At 47.4% G+C, this 21292-nt stretch overlaps 2 protein-coding genes across 3 annotated transcripts; both read left to right on the plus strand.

Annotated features, from left to right (window-relative positions):
• The first annotated feature begins 167 nt into the window (after window positions 1–167).
• Window positions 168–11503, plus strand: LOC135395001 (putative helicase MOV-10). Of its 2 annotated transcripts, none has more exons than XM_064626158.1 (20): window positions 168–321; window positions 392–713; window positions 895–1062; window positions 1117–1280; window positions 1971–2066; window positions 2131–2274; window positions 2743–2934; window positions 2996–3095; window positions 3154–3252; window positions 3328–3474; window positions 3690–3846; window positions 4241–4509; window positions 4602–4679; window positions 4755–4910; window positions 4967–5026; window positions 5334–5480; window positions 6475–6774; window positions 7333–7431; window positions 11163–11297; window positions 11388–11503. In XM_064626158.1, exons 1-20 carry the CDS (start codon window positions 209–211, stop codon window positions 11478–11480), a joined length of 3039 nt encoding a protein of 1012 aa, XP_064482228.1. In that variant the 5' UTR covers window positions 168–208; the 3' UTR covers window positions 11481–11503. The 2 variants fall into 2 exon arrangements, with proteins under 2 accessions (XP_064482228.1, XP_064482229.1); XM_064626159.1 differs by having other exon boundaries at window positions 395–713.
• Window positions 11436–20976, plus strand: LOC135395005 (putative acyl-CoA synthetase YngI). Its single transcript, XM_064626166.1, has 12 exons — window positions 11436–11750; window positions 13877–14062; window positions 15505–15602; window positions 15929–15976; window positions 16327–16426; window positions 16479–16574; window positions 17104–17340; window positions 17400–17477; window positions 17537–17742; window positions 18266–18381; window positions 18460–18599; window positions 20792–20976. The coding sequence occupies exons 1-12, from the start codon at window positions 11544–11546 to the stop codon at window positions 20933–20935; spliced, it is 1656 nt and encodes a 551-aa protein (XP_064482236.1). The 5' UTR covers window positions 11436–11543; the 3' UTR covers window positions 20936–20976.
• The last annotated feature ends 316 nt before the right edge of the window (window positions 20977–21292 follow it).

The following is a 21292-nucleotide window of genomic DNA, read 5'->3' on the forward strand; positions in this document are numbered from 1 at the left end:
TGGCTTACTTTTCCACTTAAATATACCTCACGTGATACGCTTTGCTCGTTATTTCTTTTCGAGCACATAACATTTTAATAGTTCTTGAGATATCTTTACACAGTTTTATCCTCGAGTTTGCTGCCCCGAAGCAGCGTAATCACAATCGCCATCATGGCAGCGTGGTTTTGAAAAACGCGAAACCCAAACTTTCCCTGCAATGTGAAGTATGTTCACTTTAATTGGAAAATGTGTGTCCTACCTTTTGTCCCTACTAGAGAGCCCTTCGAAGCATCTCGCTTTAGAGTCGACTGTGCAGGACGAGTCGGACGTCGACTTCAGGTAACTATGCAGAATGAAAACAAACTCGCGTACCTGATTATTGTCCCGTTTCATTCTTCTGTTTTCGTAGCAGTACAGAGACAGGCGCGACAGAGATCCGGCGTGGCCAGATCACGCATCTGAGCCCCGTGGGACAATACGGACTTGTGGACGGGGAGCTTTACTTTGCGCTCTCCTCCGTGGATGCTGCCGAAGGGGACGGAGAATTGCGTGTCGGGGCATCTGTCAGGTTGCTCATCTCCAAAGGAAGCACGGTGGCCAAGGCAGTGCACCTGATTCGCTCAGAAGCGGGAGTTTGTACGAGAACGCCCGAAGAGGTCCTCGTGGCAAAGGTGACCAGAGTCGATGGTCGGAGGGGACGACTGGACGGCAGGAGGCCATTTCAATTGGCAGTGAGTCGTTTTTTCTGCGTTGGAATGCAGTGATGGGGCGTACACCCCACGGCCAACCGGCACTCAAAAAAACGGGAGGCGTACGCCCCCTCGTCCTCGTTCTGAGTGCTGATTGGCTTTGACCTCGTTCGTGGCTGCTTCCTTGAGCAAACAAGTAGAGAGCTTATACCCTATACCGCAGGATGGATACACGCCAGAATTTGCGCCCCAAGCGGGCGACTGGGTACGCGTTCATTGGGAGTCCAAAGACATCCAGACTGTGATCGCTAAGATGGTTCCGTTGCGGGTTCGGGACTTCGTCGGGTCCGTCACCCAGCTCAACTCGAAGGGAGGCGTGGTCGACGGACAGGTGAGACAGCAAACTGCCTTCTTATAAATGACTTTCATTGTGCTGCGCTTTTAGGTCAGTTTTGATTCAAGTGCGTGGAAAGGAGGAAAACCCTTTGTCGGGGCCTCTGTTTCGGTATGCGCCCTTGAAAGTGATCAGGGGCCGTTCACATGGAGGGCTCTCAGAATGAGTCCAGTGCAACGGGAGAATAAAAAAATGGACCCTGTAGCCACCAGTCGGTAAGACTTCACTCCACACAAAATGATGCCAATTGATATATATGTTACACGCCAATTGTACAGCGTGCTCCGTCTGCAATGTGTACTTATTTTTTTACGGTCGAGCTTGGCACAAAGTCTCGTCTCCTGCTTTGAGCGGTAAGAATGCTGAGAGACCCCATTATCTGAAACTAGGATGAGTGTTGGAGTTACATACGCTTCTATGGGCGTAAAACTCTCACTATCTTTAGGGCTGTTTAGGTTTTCAGCTTAGACTAAATGGGTTTGCAACTCTAGTTCGAGCTTAGAAAGGTACATTGTATTACTGTATACATTTCTCGGCACACCGGAATAAAACGGGGACTGCCCGTATTTCCCGAAGTACCGAGAAATCGGCGGTAATACAGCATCTTGTAACGCAATTTTTGGGAGTTGTTATCCGTGGAACTACGTACGACTCAGAAATTAAACTCGTCCTGATTTCTAAATCTGGTAACAATGCCTTTGCAGGCTTTTAAAACTCACATTAGACGTTGTGCTAAGTTTGACCTTCGAAATGTAAGTAGACATTGCAGGAGGCTGCTGTAATGTTTGTCTTTGGACACACCACATATTAAGAGGGATACCAAAACCAGTACTTTTAGTACTGGTTTTGTAGTACTGTACTGTAAACAGTACTGCTAGTACAACGACTAACCTTACACTACGTAGGGACCCCGAACAGGCACGATCGCTGTCCCTGTGCGATGGGGTTGACTTTGGCTGCGTGATGATTGGAGAGAAGCATACTTTAAGCGTGCCAATCAGGTGAGATCTTCGGGCTGTGAGTTCCACAAAGATTCTTATTGGATTAGATATCGCTGGGTTACAGGAACTGTGGAGAGAACGTGTTGCTGCTGACAGGCTGTGAAGTGAACTCGGACGGCCGCTTGCATCAAGTTCAGATAGAAGGCGCGACTGCCGCCACAATGGGACCTGGAGCTGAATTTGTCTTGCATGTCACTTGCAATGCTACGTATGCATCATATCTTCGTAGAGGTGGCCACGACCTACTAGATTATAACGACCATATGTCATATGCACCCCTTCCCAGCGCAGCATTTTTGGAAGCTAGCGGTGGCGCTACTTACCGGCCCGGTTATTGCTTCCTCAACTTCTACAATACTTTGTACTTCAGCGTACCTTAGTATTTTTGTATAAGAGGTGGATATCCCACGGAAGATGTTTGATTATCATCATCATTCTGCGCGTTTTCATAGAAGCTGTTGCTGTCGTCTGCTGCGGTAGTCGTACATCCACTTCCTGCATGTTCAAAATTCGAATTTCCGTTGTCCAATCATGATGTATATCTCGTGGGCCAATCAGCAGCGGATCGTGCGGATGGGCTCCTCATAGGGGTTGCCGATCATGACGTGGTCGTTATAATCTAGTAGGTCGCGGAGGTGTCTGAGCTCCCATTTAGATTGTTCAAACGGCGTCGCAGGACTGCGGGGCGTAGCAGACAGCGTCTCGTACTGAAGTTTGAAGGCTTCCGAGTGGAGCGCGACATTTTCTTAGAAGCACAGCACCCACTGGAAGCACAATTGCCCCGCAGTGTGCACAGGGAAAGGCAATTGCAGCATCGTACGGCACAGTCGTCCGACTCATTTGTAGTGCCGGGGCGCGCTCCTGCCCGGTAAGTCGGCGGAATGTCGGAGGAAGATTGGAAATGCATTATGCTCCCTACTTCTACGCAGGACCCGTGGTCGTCTGCCAGTTAGCCTACCCCAATTCCCCGTCAGCGGAGAAGCCAGACAGCTTTCGACCAGTGGTCGGCACGCCCACCGTTACCTTCAGGTATTTGTGGCACAGCCACGCTATTGAATCATCTACAGCTGTTATGAACTCCATGCAGCCCTTGGGAATGCACAATTATGTGGAACATTTCCAACTTCTCCTCCATCTGGAAGAAATCCAACGGCAGCAAGACTTAGACCGGTGTTCCCTTCAAGAGGTGAGGCATCGCATGGCAGGCAGAAAGCATATTTTTCCTGCCGTTCTCTCAACAAGCTGTCGTGTCTTCTTAAAGGTAGTCCTACAAGCTGAGGCAGAGTTCCTCTGCTTGCATATCGGCAGTGGGTTGGCTGAAGGTCGGCCATCGTTGGCTGTAGGAGACCGTGTGCTTCTCGAGCAATCCAATTGTCCTGGGCCACGCTATGAGGGCTTTGTCTTCCAGGTAAGATTACGTAAAAGAAAGCAAGTCCCTGGAAGAGAAATAGCACACACGAGTGTCATGCGTGTGGGCATCAGTCTCCATGTTCCAGACACTTGTGGTCAACAGTTACACCCCTAGCCAGGTTACACCCCTAGCCAATGCATGTGCAATGGGCTCCCAGCTACAGCAAGCTCGAGACACAGACACGCAATTTTCTCTTTAGCTCTTCTTTGCAGGTCTTGCAAGAGGATGTACTGCTTCAGTTTGAAGAGAATCTCCATAAACGTTGTCTTCAAGAACAGCTCTACTGGAACGTCTCCTTTCGGCTAAATCGCACACCCCTGCGACGGTGCCACATGGCTCTCCGATTGGCACGTCCCTTTTTACGTACCGGTTAGTCAACATGTTAGGTCTCTTCAGTCTGACTGTGCTCGCTGCATTAGCTCAAGCAGTGCAGCACTTTCCTATTCGTTTTTCCAAAGCACCCTGTGCTCTTTCTTGTTAACGTTGTATGAAAGGAAAGACAAGAACCAACAGAGTGAGTGTAAGGAGTAGCATGGTGATGACAGTGCAGATGACTGCAGAAAGGCCTCTGTACTTGCTCCTTTGTTTTGGAAGTGACCACAGAGAGCTATGCTTTGAAGCTGCAATTGAACTGTCTGAACTGGCACTGCACACTCACAGCACTGCTGCTGAACTTTCTGAACTAACGCAGCGAGCGCAGACAAATCGTAGAGTGCTATCGATCTGTTCCGTGCAGACGTGTGACTTAATGGCACTCTTCCAGTGCTGTTCCCAAAGACAAAATTTCAGAGAGCACGAAAGGCAAATGCCGTGCAGTGGACGCCCATCCAGGATTGCGTGAACCAGCAACAACGGACGGCTGTGGAAGCCATTCTACGAATGGACAGCGTTCCCCTTCCGCACGTTGTATTCGGACCTCCGGGCACAGGGAAGTCGGTGACATTGGTCGAGGCACTCCTCCAAGTTATTTTACGGCACAGCGACACTCGCGTGCTTGCCTGCGCCCCATCGAACAGTGCAGCTGATCTCTTGGTTTGTTTTGTCTTCCGAGCCCAGTAGATCAAAGCCTGCGCAATGCTCTGTTACAATTCGTAACTAAATGACATTTGTGCGACTTCTCGTAGGCAGTGCGCATTTGGGGAAGTGGCCGCCTCGAGGAGCACGAGTTTGTCCGTCTGCTTTCTTACCAGCGAGACATTGAGGTACGGCAATCTTGTGTCTCTATTGTGTCGCTGGAAGTCGAGATGGCATTCTTCATTCGCAATTTTGTGCTGTAGGACGTTCCCGAGAGTGTTCGACACGTCTGCCTCACTCCAGATGACCTCGAACGTGCCGCGAGATGTCGTGTGGTGGTGTCAACCGTAGCCACTGCAGGTGCCATGTTTGGCCTGGGCCTCTCCGGTGGCCATTTTAGTCACGCGTTTGTGGACGAGGTAACAATAAGGGAAAGGAGTGTATTGGCTTAATAATTTTAATTTTGGCTGCGCAGGCTGGTCAGCTGACAGAACCAGAATGCCTGATCCCGCTCGTCCTGGCACAAGGTGGACAGGTACGAGAAATTGTACGGCGGCAAGCCCAAACATTTCGCGCAAAGCTTCGTAATTAGAGAAGCTTGATGATGTTTCAGTCAAATACTTCGCATAAGGGGCTGCAATATCAGGACCCACAGATTTCAGGACAAACATATCGTGTGAACATCACACTAACGGGCGTCATATTAATGCGCATCCCCGTTAGGTTGTTGAGACACGAGGCATTGGATTGAGACGTTCCAAATCCACCAAGCATCTGACAAAGCGAAGCAATGTTGCCAAATATTATCATCGACACAATGTGTGTTCCATTTATTGCCATAGGTGGTACTCTGCGGAGACTCTCTGCAATTGGGTCCAGTAGTGAGATCCCGCATTGCTTGCGATGGAGGTCTCTCAACCTCTCTCTTAGAGCGGATTTTAACGACGCCTCCCTATGCTTCAAACGGAACTCGGCGAGATATACGCTTGGTAAGTGACATCTACAGTAACAGAGATACTACTGTACATCCTTCACACGGTGAGCCTTGTGGCCTAGGGTAAAACCCATTTTTACCCCCTATTTTCATCATCGTCACATAAGGTAAAAACCCCGAAAGCTAACTTTGCAAAGTGCCAATACAGCCTCCAAAGATCAGGTTTGATGTCGAACTCGGCAAGTATTTTTCGTATCTCCTGCGTCTGTACGAGTTGCAGAGTTGGCATTTTGACGACCTTGATTTTTGGGGGGGGATTCAGGGTTTTACCCGAAGTTCCAGTGACGCTAATCGGGGGGGTTTAACCCCAAGCACAATGCTCTATTACCGTATTTACTCGCATAATTTGCGCACTTTTTTTACCGAAAAATGACGCGAAGGTTGTGGGTGCACAAATTACGCGAGGCATTAACGAGCCGACTTGAAAAATGTGCAAAATCTGTTAAGAGATGGTCCTTTAGGTGAATAGTACAATACAATCTCGGTGATAGGAATCTCACGGGGTAGCGGAAGACATTCGTATCGTCCGAAATTCGTATAAAAAAAATTACACCAAAATAAAAATTTAGGCAAGAAAATAGACAGTGACTGTTCATTTTCTATAACTGTCAGTGAAAGAAGTCGGTTGTAAGGATTTTCTCTCTTCGTTTTTGGTCAATGCTGTAAAAATTTGCGAGATGATTCAAAAAGGCCCAGGACGTGCTTTCCACGCTTTTTCTAAAGCGAGCTTCTCCTAAAGCACGCATGCGTTAGGTGAAGCCAGCTTACGGAATGCTGACGCGTATGTTCCCTCCACGTGTTCTGGTCGTTTTATTTTCACAACTTTTTTAGTGAAAAAGTGGGGGTGCGCAAATTATGCGATGGCGCAAATTACGCGAGTAAATACGGTATTTAGCCGTTATTGGCCCGATTATGACGAACCTACAGATGGAGAAGGACATGTCAGAGGGTACTATCGAAGCTTTCGCTCAATATTTGTGCATTTCTAGGTGACCAAGCTGGTGGACAGCTACCGGTGCCCCGAGCCACTCCTGCGACTCTACTCGAAGCTTTTTTACGCTGGGGAGCTGCGTAGTTGTTTTGTCTCTCGGGAGACGAACGAAGAGTTTCCTGTGGTCTTCCATGGGGTTCGAGGTCAAGAGCAGAAGGAACTCTGTGCTGGACCATCATGGTTCAACGCGGCCGAAGCGCTTCTGGCTGCACAGTACGTCCAGCAAGCCTACAGAACTCGAGGGCTCGTGGCGAAGGACGTTGGAGTCATAACACCGTACAGGAAGCAGGTGGAAAAGGTGGGCTCACGGAAAAAAAGATTAGACATGGCCTGCTCACCATCTCATGTAGAGCATGGCACAGGCCTTGACTTATTGGCCTGAACCCGTACCTGGCCCAGTCCACCCAGTTGGTGTTGTCTGTTCAAATGGTACGATAATGTCACAGAGAACTGGAGGAGGAACGACTGACAAAAAAGCTCAAGTCCAACACAGGCCTGAGAAAAGTTCTCGAACTGAACCTGAAATTGGAGTCAAAGCAACAGTGAGGCCAGCATCAGGCCCATGGGCTGGGCCAGGCTGGAGTTTCAGGCCAGCCGCAGCCCCTGCAGTGTTCCGACCTCATGTGACATCATCACTAGCAGTTCACCCCGTAGCAGATGTGGTGCAGTGCCATAGTCTTTGAGGTCATAGGTCCCAAATTGCATGGTTACGCACTGTCGTCTGTAAATAATTGAGGTGGTTTTAGCATGCACTGGGACTCGACTCTACATGTTGATGTTCCAAGGGAATCTTGTGGATACCCCAAGATGTCCTTGCTCCTGCCATAATTTACGTAGTAACTAATTGTTTCTGCAGATACGACTCCTAATGAACTCTCTAGGGTTAGAAGTCTGCAAGGTTGGATCTGTGGAAGAGTTTCAGGGTCAAGAACGACCATTCATTATCATCAGCACGGTAAGATAGCTTTTTTATGTCATTCATTGAGGAGTGTAAATGTATCGTGTAAATGTCATTCATCGTTTTCTGGTTGTCATTCATTTTGTTTGCCTTAAGGCAGAATCACCTCAGTGTAATGTCTGTGGAACTTGCTCTGTCAAGGTTATCTCTGAAACGGCTCTACATATGGAGTCAAACGTCATGTAGACAATACTATGAGAAATCCCGCATGGAATGACACCTTTTTCAATTCTCTACAACACTTGGTTGAATTTTAATATATTTTCGTTTCCCTTCATATGAATACATGGAGTTTTATGGGGACAACACAAAAATGCTCATTAGTTAAAATGTTTCTGTGGCTGTGTTTGAAAACAGTGTCAAGCTGTTTGTCTCTTCTTAGTGATCACGATTCCAGCAGAAGTTTACGTGTAGCCGTACACACCTTTGTGATACCTTGACAAAAAATGAATAATTTTGTCGTCCGCTAGCTGGGACTCTACAGTGCTGCCACCGCAACTAGTTTCCGGTTCGGGGTGCACATAACTGGCGAGGGAGGTTCAGAGCGTGGTTAAGTGCAGATCCTATTCAGCTCTGATGTACTCTGACCTTGTTCGTCTTTTGCCTATTTTGCTATTCAAGGTTTTGAGGTTCAGGAATAGATAGATAGATAGGAATAGAATAGGTCCTGGAATGCCAGCAGTCACCAAAATCTACAAGCACATCTTTTTGCCGTGTCCCCTGCACTGCTCACCGGGTTTGTAACCATGTAGGAAGTCTTGTTTTCTGTTTTGATGGGGGGAAAGAAAAACTAACTAGTTGTGTACTTCTGATAAGAGTAGTCTTCCGCTGGCAACACTGAGGTAAGGGTGGGCGGAAGTCATAGCACCATCATACAGTTCTACGGCAAATGAAAATTTCTGTAAAATTTCACTGCAGCATTATTATTTAATATATATACATAGTACATTAGAATACACAGATCGCAGCTACGGTGGTCTGCAGTCTGTGACTGTAAATGAATGCCTGCACTGCGGTTGGGAGGCCGCGAGGCCCCCCCTCCCCTCCACCTGGAAGAAATCCTGGGAACGCCCATGCTGTGGACTCAGTCGAAAGTTACAAGCGCCGGCGTTTGCATGTGCGCGTGAATGCGCGTGCAGTACCTAGCTAGGAGCGCTACGCTCTAACGAAATACGAGTTTACGGCCTACGAAAGTTTTTTTTTTTTTTTCTTACCGATCACGCCCACTTTTGTGTAAACGATTTGAGGAAATGGTGCTTACGTTCAAACCATGTTCAAACAAACGTTGTAATTGGCGCTGTATTTCAATTGCGAGATGCATTTTCCCTCGATTAACGTTACGTCGCCGTCAATTTCTTCTTCTAATCCGCAGGCGTGCTTAATTAGCGCCTCTCATTTCCGTAAGTTTGAGTCCCTAAAGATTTACTCAGGGATTTTATTTCCAGAGACCCGCAGTACGGACGCAACACGATACCGAAACTGATCGGTTTGCGTGGGTACGCCACCGAGTTGCGCGCTTTCGACCATATGTGGCGCTGAAGGACATGGTTCGGAGCGCCCCCAAACGTCGCGCGACAGGCCGATTGAAAGAAAAGTAGGACCGAAGGTCGCGCCCCTTTCAGGGACTATCGTAATCCCCTGAAGACCGTGGCTTTCGGGCGCGACCTTGTTCGCCCCTAGCTTCGAGCGTAGTTCAACTCTACCAAATTGGTGGCGCTGTCGAACACTACGACGTCATTTGTTTACAAACAGGGAGAGGTCTGTTATCGAGTGAACCGGAATTTCGATAGTATCGCGATAGTGTATGGTTTTTCGGACTATCGATAGTATCGTGACTTCACCGAGCTTCACGTCGCTTGAGGCAAGCCAATCCGGCACACCTTCTGAATTCGCGTTTCGCTCCTGCCTGCAAACTATCAATACTTTAATGGTAGAAGTGCAAGGGTGCAGGCGAGGTGGTACATTGTAAAACGATGATAAAACCGGAGACACGGAACAAAAAAGACGACACGACACGTTCTCTGAGAACGTGTCGTGTCGTCTTTTTTGTTCCGTGTCTCCGGTTTTATCGTCGTTTTATCAATACTTTATTCGCTCCGAATTTAAAATGTTATGCATATAATGTAAAACCCCGAGACTAGGGAACACAAAGGGACAGACACAACACGAAGTCTCTATAGTCTCGGAGTTTTACATTATGCATCAACTTCACCCAGCTTGCTTGCTTCTTAGCCATCTTTTCATTGTTAAAATTTTAGCTGTTTCTTTTGAGAACGAAACCTTCTGAATTCGCTTTTGCTCCTGCAAACTCTCAATAGTTTGTTCACTCCAAATTTAAAAATTGAACAGGTTTCTATCGTAAACTAATCTTTCTGTTTTCGCGTTTGACTCCTGCAAACTCCAATAGTTTGTTGACTACGAATTTAAAATTTTAGTCATGTTTATTTTTAAAAAAAACGTATGAGTTCGCGTTTTCCTCATGCAAACTATATCGTTTAGTCTTCTCGCAATTTAAAAGTTGAACATATTCTCATCGGAAACAAAACCTTCTGAATTCTCGTGCATGCAGTTCGACGATCGCGTTTCGCTCGTCATTCATAATTACCTTTCGGGAAAAAAAACAAATGTGATCATGGGAAATAAAATATGAAGTTCGTGAAATATGAGATATCGGAGTATACATCTACACACTGCTATAAAGTTGGCATTTCTGGGGAGGAATTATGGTGGCACATATAGTCACAAACCCATATATTACTGTGACAGTATAACATAAACTAGTTATAGTTTGACAGCGTATGCGGCTGCTCTGAATAATATTAACCATACGCATAGCGCACAAGAATCCACGAAATCTCTTTTTCTGCTTTGTTGGTTTAAGCAGAACAGAAGTTCCCGTCCGTTTTTTCGGAATAGCTCCTCCGTTTTTTGTAATCAATTCTTTTTTTTTTTTTTTAATGCTAACGGTGCGAAAGATATCTACTGTGCAACTATAAATACGGTATTTGCTTTGATTGATAAACATCTGGGAGCAGTGACTTCTACATTTTTGCAGCAAGCGGGTTTGGAATGTGTCCAGCTTACTGTCGATAGTTTTGAACAAAACAATCCATAATCAAATGAGTAGTCATCTCAACCATCGATAGTCCTTTCGTTAGTGTTTGGATGACTATCGCCCATCACTACTCACGACCTACTAGATTATAGCGACCATGTCATAGGCACCGCCTCCCTAGCAATTTGCCATTCGAGGCTAGCAGTGGCGCTGCTTGTCGGCCCGGTTATTGCGTCCTCAATTTCTACAAGACTTTGTATTTCAGCTTTACTTTAGTGTTTTTGTACAAGCGGTGGATGTCCCACGGGGATGCGTCTTTCTAAAGTTGATTATCATCATCATTCTACGCGTTTTCCCTGTTGCCACTGTTGCTGTCGTCTGCTACGGGCGACGGTAGTCGTATGTTCGCCTCTGCGCGTACAAAATTCAAATTTCCATTGTCCAATCATGATGCAGATCTCGTGCGACGATGTCCAATGCGTAGCAGATCGTGCGGACGGGCTTCTCATGGGGTTGCCGATTATGACATGGACGTTATAATCTAATAGGTCATGATCTGGCTACGCTGCTGGCTAGCTGGCTACGCTACTGGCTGCGACAGGGTCAGACTGTGTAAGGCGTAACTGGAACGCGATAAATGAGACGATAATTATTTTGCAACATGATATACCAGGTGCGCACGACGGAGGAAGACCTACGCGAAGAAGGGCACTTTGGTTTCCTGTTCAACGCCAAGCGCTTTAACGTTGCCATTAGCCGGGCTTCCCGACATCTGGTTGTACTCGGGGACCCTCGTCTCTTAGTATACGTAAGAAAATTGTCTTTTTTTATTGTTGTGCACACAACTTATGTGTCTATGCGAATCACAAAGTTGACTCGATCGACTTTTTCTCCGCAGGACCCCCACTGGAAAGCACTCATTGATTACGCCAAAGACAACAACTCCTGTGTAGGCTGCGCGACATCACAAACAGACAGTGTTATCAGATAAGCACAATAAAGTTTTATCCTATATTTATCTGTGGTCGGTTGGCGCGCGGTCACTCACCCACGGATGGGTTCCTCGAGGACTGTCGCGTGGCTCTTCGGAGGGCATCGTCGTTGGATTTCGACACTTTGCGGACCCACGCAGCCGGCCGTCGAATGGGGAACCTTAGGCGCGGCTCTAGATCGCATGGCACTCGAGGTCGGAGACCGTGTTGCTCTTTTTTTCCCAGCTGAAGGCGGCAGACGACTCGGCATCGCAGAATTAGCGCAAAAGGTACGCTTATCCTTTCATTTATTCTTAATATTAATATCGGACTGTCGGTTGTCATCAAACGCTGTCGTCTGCAATGAAATCGAGTGACGTGACAATATCTTGACAGTCCAGCAAAAGGGAAGTTTCCAAAACAAATGCAGGAATGTAAATAAATGTATAAAATAAATGCGTACGCATTTTTGGCTTGTGGATTAGCAGGAAATCGTTGAAAATCACGCCCCTTTCTCTGCATGATTTGCTAACTCCTGCAGATATTAGTAGGGAATTTGCCCTGCATAAAATTTTTGTGAAATAATATTGGCTTCGTCTTTGAGTATTTGCCAAAGGCATCTAAATGCTGTATCTTGCCATGCTGTGCCATCTCTCCATCCTAATCCAGGGGGCGCCAGCACACTTTTCGGTGCCATTGTAACTTACTCTCTCCACAACTGTTACAGACGGACATACACGGCTGTAGACGTAGGTGGGCGCTATAAAGTTATCTCTAAAAACGTATATTGCGGCTGGTCACATCCTTCCTATATGAAGGTGGAATTTACAATATATATTTTCTGATAATAATAGTGTAATATTATACATGTGCCGTTACGAAGAAACGGGATGCCCAGTCTCATAAGTCCTGCGAGTGCCAGTGAGTTTGTCTGCTACAGGAGCAGACATATATAGATATTCAATCAATCCTTTTTGTCTGGGCTATTCGGGGGTTTCGGTCACTGAGGCCTAAGAGCAATAAGCAGTTACAAACAAGCAGCTTACATGTTTGGTGTCATTTAAGAGTTGTTACTTATGTTGCTCTAAATAAGATCTAAATTGGCGTCAAAAGTGCGACAAAATCGGTCGGAGCGACACCTTGTGTGTGAAAAAAAAAAAAAGAAATACTCATTCTAGCGGGCAACAATGGCGCTTATGTATCCGACCTTTTCTTGTGATTTTGGTTTTCACGCGGCGCGCCGTAGACGTCGCCTGGTTAGGCCCACTGTTATGCGCATGCGATGTTGTTTCGTCGCCGCGCTTGACGGGCAACGCCAAGTCGGTGTCTACTTCGGCACAGTGTTGCCCGCAATTTTCAACTTTGATTTTCTATAAAACTATGAGAGTGATCGGCACGAAATCTGTGACGTTAGAGTCCTGAATACAGTATTGAATGAAGTGATTTTATGATATTGGGCAAGGGCGTGCCGAGACGGGGCTGAAGCCCCTTCTCAGGTATCTGTGGTAGGGTTGCCACCTAGCTGTCCGGATTTCACCCGAACAGTTCGGAAATTCGAGGCTTGCGTTCGGTGTCCGGGTGAAGGTGCAATCCGGACATAAAATGTTCGGGAATTGGCCAAGTCTTAGTAAAAACCTTACGACTTCGAGTTTTTCGTTTCCGTCATCGTCACCAAAGATTTAGCGATAGGTTAAATGTGCAATCAAAGGTACGTTGATCTACATGAAGGTACTGTAGAGAACCTATTATGAGAACCCTCTGTGCCCAGTGCTCAGCTTTCAAGGCTCAAGAATTTGATACGGGCCTTGACAATCCACTTCGTCCAATCCAAGACGGGGCAAAAAATGGAAGGCGGCGTGGCAGTAACAGCGCCCCATAGAACGCATAGTTTGAGATAGTTCACACGGCACTGGGCACAATGCAAATGAAATTGACAGGACCAATAAAGATGCAACGTTATGCATTCCAGTCGGCCAATCAGGGGCCTTCCTGCTTGTCTCGCCTTTCAGCGTGACCGGGTCCCCATTGACTTCTACTGGTTTTCCTACTGACGCCTAGTTATTTGTTGTCTGAGATAACTGGTTTGGTTAAAAAAAAAAAAACTTTTCATACATCGTATTGATTCAAAGGCCTATGTACACAAACCCCACTGCGTCGCGCTTGCCCCGGTATTGGCTGAGGGAAAAGGTGGCATCTGTGGGCTCTCTTCGGAAGCCATCAGAGCAGCATCTCATGCCGTTATGGCAAAACGGGAGATGCTGGCCTAAGATGAAAAAGCATTCGTTCACTATTACTATTCGTGAAGTATAGTTCGTTTGTGTTGTCATCAGTGACGTCGTTACTCATTTCTCTTTTCGGGATCGACTTTTTGTACTTCAGTCTAACAGGACTGCAATAAAGCCGAGCATCATTGCAGGCAACCTGTGTGGCTGCTTGCTTGCGTCACAAATTGGGTCTACAAAAGGGAGATCGTCTGGCATTGGCTGCGCCCACCTGCGAGCATTGGCTGGTGACCCAATATGCGGCTGCAAAGGCAGGTCTTGTTCTGGTCCCCATCAATGACCGCTGTCACCCGCGGGAACTGGATGCCATCATCACACATGTGCGTATACCCTCACATTGTAGACGCGGTCATTAGAAGTAAGTAATCTGTAGGACTTATACACCGACGTCAGCTCGGAAAGGCGCAGTGTTGTACCCGCTACCCGAAAAAGGTAGCGCAATACCGATACGCGCTACCTGAGCAAAAAGTAACGAAATCCCGATATCGTTACACGTACCTAAAAGTAGCGGAATACCGCTACAGTTACCCGTAAAAAGTAACGCGATACTTCATGCGCTACTTTTTAGGAAATAAACAAACAGCATCGTTGATGACGTACTTCAAACGTCTTAAAATAATAAATAATAAAATAAAACAATATCTCAAAATAATAAATCGACGTCCAATGGAGGTCACACGTAGGTTGCCTGAAGGCTAAAATTTTGAAAACCGTTTTTTTTTTTTTTTTTTACAGATTTACTAAAGCCTACTCGGTATCCTGCATATCTTTTTCTCTTCCTCTAAAGCAAATAAAGCACAAAGCAAGTCTACCGATAAAAGGCTCAACAGCTTTGTCACAAAAAGAACTCGCATTGCCCGGAACGAGAAGTTAGTAAACATACCATGGTGTGCTTTTTCAAATTGGACGTTGACTTCCTTGACGCACAGATAAAGCTTTCCCACCGAGGCGCACAGTAGACATCTGAACACCACGCTACTGTTTTGTACTGTAGCAGGTCATGGTCCCTCCATTGCAGCGGACAAGAAATTGCAACTGTCAAGCACCTGAGCGTACGTGGTGCAATGTCATGTGGAATGTCATGACTCATAGCTAGCAAGGACGGCTCCAGAATGGAGTGACGTCAGTTTGCAGACAACTCCCACAATGCACCAAATCTTCAAGAAGGTTCATCCCAAATAGGGAACACGTGGAGGACACATCCTCTTTGCAAGATAACGGCCTCTGTGCCCTCCTTTCGGCTATTTGCCCGGTCTTCCCAGAATGAGTTGTGATATCGGGCAGCTGGATCGAAGGCAGGCAGAGTGGAGGTTTGATGATAGGTCGAAGTCGTGTTGTCGCGAACCCCAGCTCGGAAAGTAGCGGTAGCGCTCAAAGATTGCGCTACCGCAAATTTGTAGCGGATGTACTTCTTTCGTTACCAGTTTAAAAAAGTAGCGCAATCTCTACTCCGCTACCGAAAAAAGTAACGGCTACGGCTACGTACAACACTGGAAAGGCGGGACTGCCGCCATAATGCATAATTCCGGCCAAGCTTGGTTTCGGTGCCATGTATGATGCGTTAATGACGTAAATGCGTAAAAGTCGTCGGCTATAATGACTCATGCAAGGGGGGCAGCTAAGCAAAAAAATTAAAATATAGGTCATTGCGGACCACATGGCGCCCCGGCCGCGTGTTCCAGACCCCTGGTATAGAGGAATGCATTGAGTTTTGTGGTCCGTAATCCAACCTTGTACATCAATCGTCATATCTGTTGATCAGACTGGTTGCAGCGCCCTGGTAGTGCACGACACCATTTATCGGAAGCTTGTCTCTCTCGGTATCATCGACACTACAGGCAAGACATCACAGCCCTCCAGGTGAGGTCTCACGCGCAGCCTCAAACCTTGAGAACTTTAGGAAGTGTGTCACCGAACTGACCCCTCCAAAGCAAAGCACTGAGCCCAAGCAAAGTAGGGACAATGGAGCATGCCCACGGCCTGAGTATGCCTGAACACTCAAGGCGTGCTCATGGTCCATCACCACATGGGTGGTCCTAACGATGGCGTCACGGTCATATACGTGACTACGTGCATCGGCAGTATACGCTGAAGCCACCGAAATCTTCTGTGGCTAAGTGACACATTTCCGTTTGTTCTTTCTGCCTAGAAACTCTAACACATAGTGAGTGAGCCTTCCATCGCAGGTATCCCAGGCTTCGGCACATCATTCCTATCGAGAATGACAGAAAGGTGTAAGTAGAACCGTTCAGCTTACCAGCTGCTCTCGCATTAATGACGCTGATTACGATCTGACACTGCGTTCTCCCAACGCATCATAAAACAGAAACAACACATCCAGAGCCAGTTCCAACGGGCGCCGGACGCAGGTCCCAGGAGCTTTGTTGGGCAATACAGAGCTTCTGGCGGATCACGCGTACCCGCACCAGGCGGACAGCTCGCGTTGGTGGAACAGCTCTGGGACACAGCAGTTGGACATGATGTTGAAATATATGTACACTGCTACGCAATAGGATACTGCGAGCTCTCTTTCTTTTCTTCCATGATACGTGTCAACTAGATTATAACTAGTCATGATGCGCAGGGGCACCGTAGGGTTCGGAGACATCTTGCGTGACGCGGGTCCTAATTCGGCGCTCCTGGAACCAGAGCCGAAGGATGTGACTTTCATTATGCATTCTTCGGTAAGCTGTCTGCCTAGCAAAAACCAGTACTACAGCGAGTCTTTGTCTGCAGGGCTCCACAGGACCTCCAAAGAGTATCCCGCTCAGCCATTACAACGTACTCAACGCGGCCAAATTTTTAGGACCCGCCAGCGGTCTCTCGCAAAAAGTACGCTGACATACAGTTCTTACGAGCTTCTTTTGATTCTTTTTCTTTTTTTTTTTTTTTTTGTCGACGCACGAAAATTTCTTGCCTATGTACTGAAAGTGGCGTTCTGAGAACGATTCATTCCAAACTGTCGTGGTATTCTGTGGAATGACAACTGTCATGCCTTCGGACATGTGAAACAAAGTTAAAATTTGGGCAGGGCAAAATTTGGGCTTTCTTTAGTCCGTGTCTCACCCCAGCACCGTCTCTTCTTTGTTTTTTGTTTTTTTTTCTATCGCTTTTAAGATTGGGACATGCATTGCACTCGGCGGTCTGTCTAGCATATAAAACTTTCAAGCTTCATACCATCGAGATACTGGCGTCTTCGGTCAGGTTCGGTCTGACAACGTCGGGAGCAAACGTTAACGTCGAACATGCACCAACGTTTGACGAAACTGCTCTGCTTAAGAGTGTCACTCGCTGAGTAATTATAGGCGGGGAATTTCCGTGAACAGCTCCTGAAAACGCGCGCGATTGTTTGCCCCTGCAGTCTCGAGTATGCTGTGTGTTGCCCTTGTACCACTGCTTCGGCTTGGTGGACTTGGCCACCGTCGGTGTGGTGAACGGCATCGACACTGTGTTCCTTCCTGCTGGATCGCCCGCACCTCAGACTCTCAATGCCATCCAGCACCACGGATGTACTTCCTTCCAAGGCACACCGACTACCTTCCATGATCTCTTGGCATCCCCAGCATTCAGCAAGCAGAATGTTTCTACTCTGTCGCATGGGGAGTTGTTAAATTTACTCGGAAAATGACAGTCATTGAAGCTTTCTTTTATATTCCAGGACTTGTGGGCGCTACCATCGTGCAAGATGTCGTGCTTCAGCGCATCCGGCGAGCCTTGGGTCTTGACAGGCTCATGGTGAGTAAGATATACGGTTGTATCTCTCGGTTGTAAATCAGTGTTGTTTACAAGCGCAGCTCGGCTATGGCCTGACTGAGACAGCAGGCGCGTGTGCTGTTGGAGAGGCAGGCCTTGGAGGTGGCTACGTCTTACTACCCCACACGGAGGCTCGTCTGATGAACGGCGGTCCAGAGGGAGTCGACGGAGAGCTGCATCTTAGAGGTCCGACAGTGTTCGGAGGATATTTGGGCCAGGCGCCGCTGGGTGATTGGCTTGCCACAGGGTACAGGGAATGATATTTTCTTGTCCGTTTTCTTAATCTATTTTAATTAGTTAACTACCACAGTCCATAAAAATGGTTCAAGCGTGGAGATGTGTACATTTTACGGACACTCAGTAAGGTACCAAACAAGTCGCTTTGGCACATACTAAACTGTCCAGCTTCGTTTGAACTCTGTAGATTTATAACGTGTGCGTTCGATGTTTTGCGATTCTGTTCACTGTCTTGCAGGGGCGGATTTAGGGGGGGTCCGGATGTCCTGACCCCCCCCCCTCAATTCCAGACTTGAACATAGGGTTCAATGGACCAATCCCAGCATGCACCTGGCACTTGTCCATAGCGGACCCCCCCCTCGGAAAAATCCTAGATCCGCCCCTGCTGTCTTCTTTGCAAAAAAAAAAAAAAAAGAAAGCCATGCGCGCAAATTTGTGCCCTATGGACCTCTTGAATGGTAAAACGTAATAGAGGTCATAGGGTAGCCTAAAGGTTTTAGAACACCGAGACTCGAAGAGGGAACCTTCCGCAGTGACCTGGCTGTGGCAAAGGGAGACGGAACCTTCAGCATCTGTGGCCGTTTGAAGGACCTTGTCATCAAAGGCGGGGTCAATATCAACCCCGAGGAAGTGGCTGCAGCGCTATTGGGTGAGACACCGTTAACATTTTTTTTTTGTGTGTGTAAAGGGCGCCCACTACCGGTAATAAGCGACCGCTGTATATCAGCCCACGAAGCAGTTGCCGAAGCTGCTGTAGTCGGAGTGCCGGACATACGTTTCGGAGAAGAGCTCTGCGCCTGGATTCGACTCTCTCCAGATGCCGCGGTGCCGTCCCAGGAGCACTTGCGGGACTTCTGCGCTAACCACGTGAGTGAAGGTTGCTTGCGGCACAAAGTTTTTGCGCAGGGTCTCTGCCTATATTACCAGGTAGGGTTGCCACCTTTCGGAGCGAAAAATACCGGCTGAGGGAGAGGGGGTGGAATAGAGGGGAAGGAGGAAAGGCTCGTGGGAAAGGGAAAGTGGGTGAGGAACGTTCTAGCTGGCTCGACACAACCACCAACAGCCTTGCACAACCACTGCTCTTGTCTCCACCGAACACAAGACTTAATGAATAACAATGAATAATAATAATAATGAATAACTAAGAACACGACTGGTGACTGCGGAGTTGGGTCTGTGCTCCAGATCTATTCAAGTGGCGGTAGGACCCCCAAGACGACGCCGACCGTCAGCCAGGGATCTTCTCTTCCAGAACGCAATCCCCCGTGCACCTCCGTCCGTGCCCGTTACGTCACACCTTCTCCGTTTTCCCCCGAGCTTCTTCCTTTTCTCAGGTGTGCCCACAACCATCACAGTAGTGAAATGTTGAAGGGAAAACCTCGTAAAAGCCCTTATGGAAGGTCTTGAGCCACAAATACCGACAAAAGGCTGCCGGTATCACCTTTCTACCGGCAACCGGCAGAGCGCGCAAATAACCGGCCGTGCCGGTATAATACCGGCAGCCCTGTTACCAGGAAAGGGTAAAGAATGTGCTTTCTGTGTACCAGCCTCTCCATTTCGTTTCTGTCACGGCTTCTACTAATGAGACGGACCTTGTGCAGCTGCAACTTTCAGCTCTGTATTATTATTTTTTAACCGTCTCCAGTACAAAAGCAATTTGTATTAGGTGAAATAGTACGTCTTCCGTAAAAGTAAATTTCTGGTTCTGCTTCAACGAGCGTCCCCGTGCTTTACTTGCAGTCTGCTGTGTAGACTTCTTTTGCGTGTGTTTGCGTCAAAGCGATTTAAATTGTAGATGTAGCGAGTGGCATCCCGAAGAGATCCGTTGTATAGACCTCTACCTGTTTGTAAACAAATGACGTCATAATGTTCGACAGCGCCACGAGTTTGGTAGAGTTGAACTACGTTCAATGCTACTGGCGAACAAGGTAGCGCCCGAAAGCCACGGTCTTGAGGGGATTACGATGGTCTCTGAAAGGGACGCGACCTTCGGTCCTACTTTTCTTTCAATAGAAGGCAGGGAACAATTGCCCATTCGTGGAACCCAGCTCTCCCCTTCCGATTTGTTTCGGTTTCAGTCTGTTTACCAACGTCATGATGACGTTTCTCGGGTAGAGGTTTATTCCCGGTTGCCGTGCTGTCTTCGTGCAATGTACTTTGGGGCGTATATACGAGCCGATATATTTTCGTTTCCGTTGCGGTTTCCGGCAATGGCGGAATGCTGTTTTCCCTGTCTATACCACTAGCGCTCCTTTGTTTTTGCTGAAGGCTGAATGCGCAAGTCCACGAATCTTCACATAACCGACGCAAAGGGCAGATCCATCCAGAACAGGGGCACGGCACACATGTGCCAACCCCATACACCAAATAGATTTCTTAAATTGACTCGGGGACTTTTGGGCAGAGTTCGAGGTAACGCGTTATTGTAACTAAGTTCTTTTTTTTTTTTTTTTTTTTTGTAGCTTGTGTCTTAACTCTGTACTTTTGCGCCGTGGTACCTTTCAGAGGAACTCGTTTCTTTTTCAGGTAACTTTGCCAAATTCCGAGTTACTTTTAATTCGCTTTTCACTCACGTCCCCATATTTTCTTGCTTTCTCTCCGGTTCTTTCATGGCATTTTATGCCATAAAACGGGACATTCAGTGAATGAGAGTATTCTATTCAGGAAGTATGAACCGCTGCCATTGAAATGAGCTGAACCATTGTGCGCCCACAGGGAGTAAGATGCAAAGCATTCGAATTGTTTGACATAAACGAAAACGATCTATAAGCGTGTTGCTCTCCTCCGCAGGCAACTCGAGGTGGAACTCAACTGCTCACGCGCGCTGCACCTGCATGTGTACTACTAGTTTGTGTCCGAAGTAACTTGGAAGTAACTCGTTCTTTTTGCTTTCAAGAAAGGAATGAATACCGTATTTGAACCGGGGGACCGTCGATTACAGGGACAGGACCTCTCTCTGTAATCGACTGCGGCTTCGAATAGAGATATGGTGGCATCAAAGCTTTGTTCCGAGCCGCAATAAACGGCCAGATGACTCATCGAACCGTCCCCTTTTTCAGGTTGACCGCTTCAAGATCCCCAAGCATATCGTATTTGTGGACGACTTCCCCAAGACGAGTGTAGGGAAGATATCCAAACCCGATATCCGAAGAATGATGGCTGAGAAGATGTCCTCACCTACGAATACAGACGCAGTTGTGTGAGAGAAATAAACCCTGAACATTTTGGAAAGCTTCTCCATCCACTCGGCGTGGGAGTATTTTTTCTTTATAGTATTCTTCGCAGAATATAGTCACTATGGGCTTGCTCTAGGGTGCACAGCAAACCTTCCTTGCAGCATATGCCGTGTATTCACACGAGCGACATCCTCAAGGAATATTCTACTGGAAGAAAAAGCGAAAACAGTGCTTACAGAGCCGAAGTTCCGTCCTGTGTTATGTTGAGCATTCACACGGCGAGAATATCGGGAGTGGGGTGCTACGCTCTTAGCAGACGACACTTCGCAGACGACACCGTCAGCGTGTTTTCCTGTCGTCTGCTACGGAATATCTTGTGGCTGT

Source organism: Ornithodoros turicata, chromosome 5 (assembly GCF_037126465.1).
Source record: "Ornithodoros turicata isolate Travis chromosome 5, ASM3712646v1, whole genome shotgun sequence".
Classification (NCBI taxonomy): Eukaryota; Metazoa; Arthropoda; class Arachnida; order Ixodida; family Argasidae; genus Ornithodoros; species Ornithodoros turicata.

Excerpts from the sequence above, each read along its gene's own strand:
- LOC135395001 (XM_064626158.1), top strand. The coding sequence starts at position 209 with ATGTTCACTTTAATTGGAAAATGTGTGTCCTACCTTTTGTCCCTACTA. Across the intron at positions 2,275-2,742 it reads CATGTCACTTGCAATGCTAC|GACTGCGGGGCGTAGCAGAC; the intron begins GTATGCATCATA and ends ACGGCGTCGCAG. Across the intron at positions 3,253-3,327 it reads ACCGGTGTTCCCTTCAAGAG|GTAGTCCTACAAGCTGAGGC; the intron begins GTGAGGCATCGC and ends GTCTTCTTAAAG.
- LOC135395005 (XM_064626166.1), top strand. The coding sequence starts at position 11,544 with ATGGGTTCCTCGAGGACTGTCGCGTGGCTCTTCGGAGGGCATCGTCGT. Across the intron at positions 15,603-15,928 it reads AAGACATCACAGCCCTCCAG|GTATCCCAGGCTTCGGCACA; the intron begins GTGAGGTCTCAC and ends CTTCCATCGCAG. Across the intron at positions 18,600-20,791 it reads GGGACTTCTGCGCTAACCAC|GTTGACCGCTTCAAGATCCC; the intron begins GTGAGTGAAGGT and ends CCCCTTTTTCAG.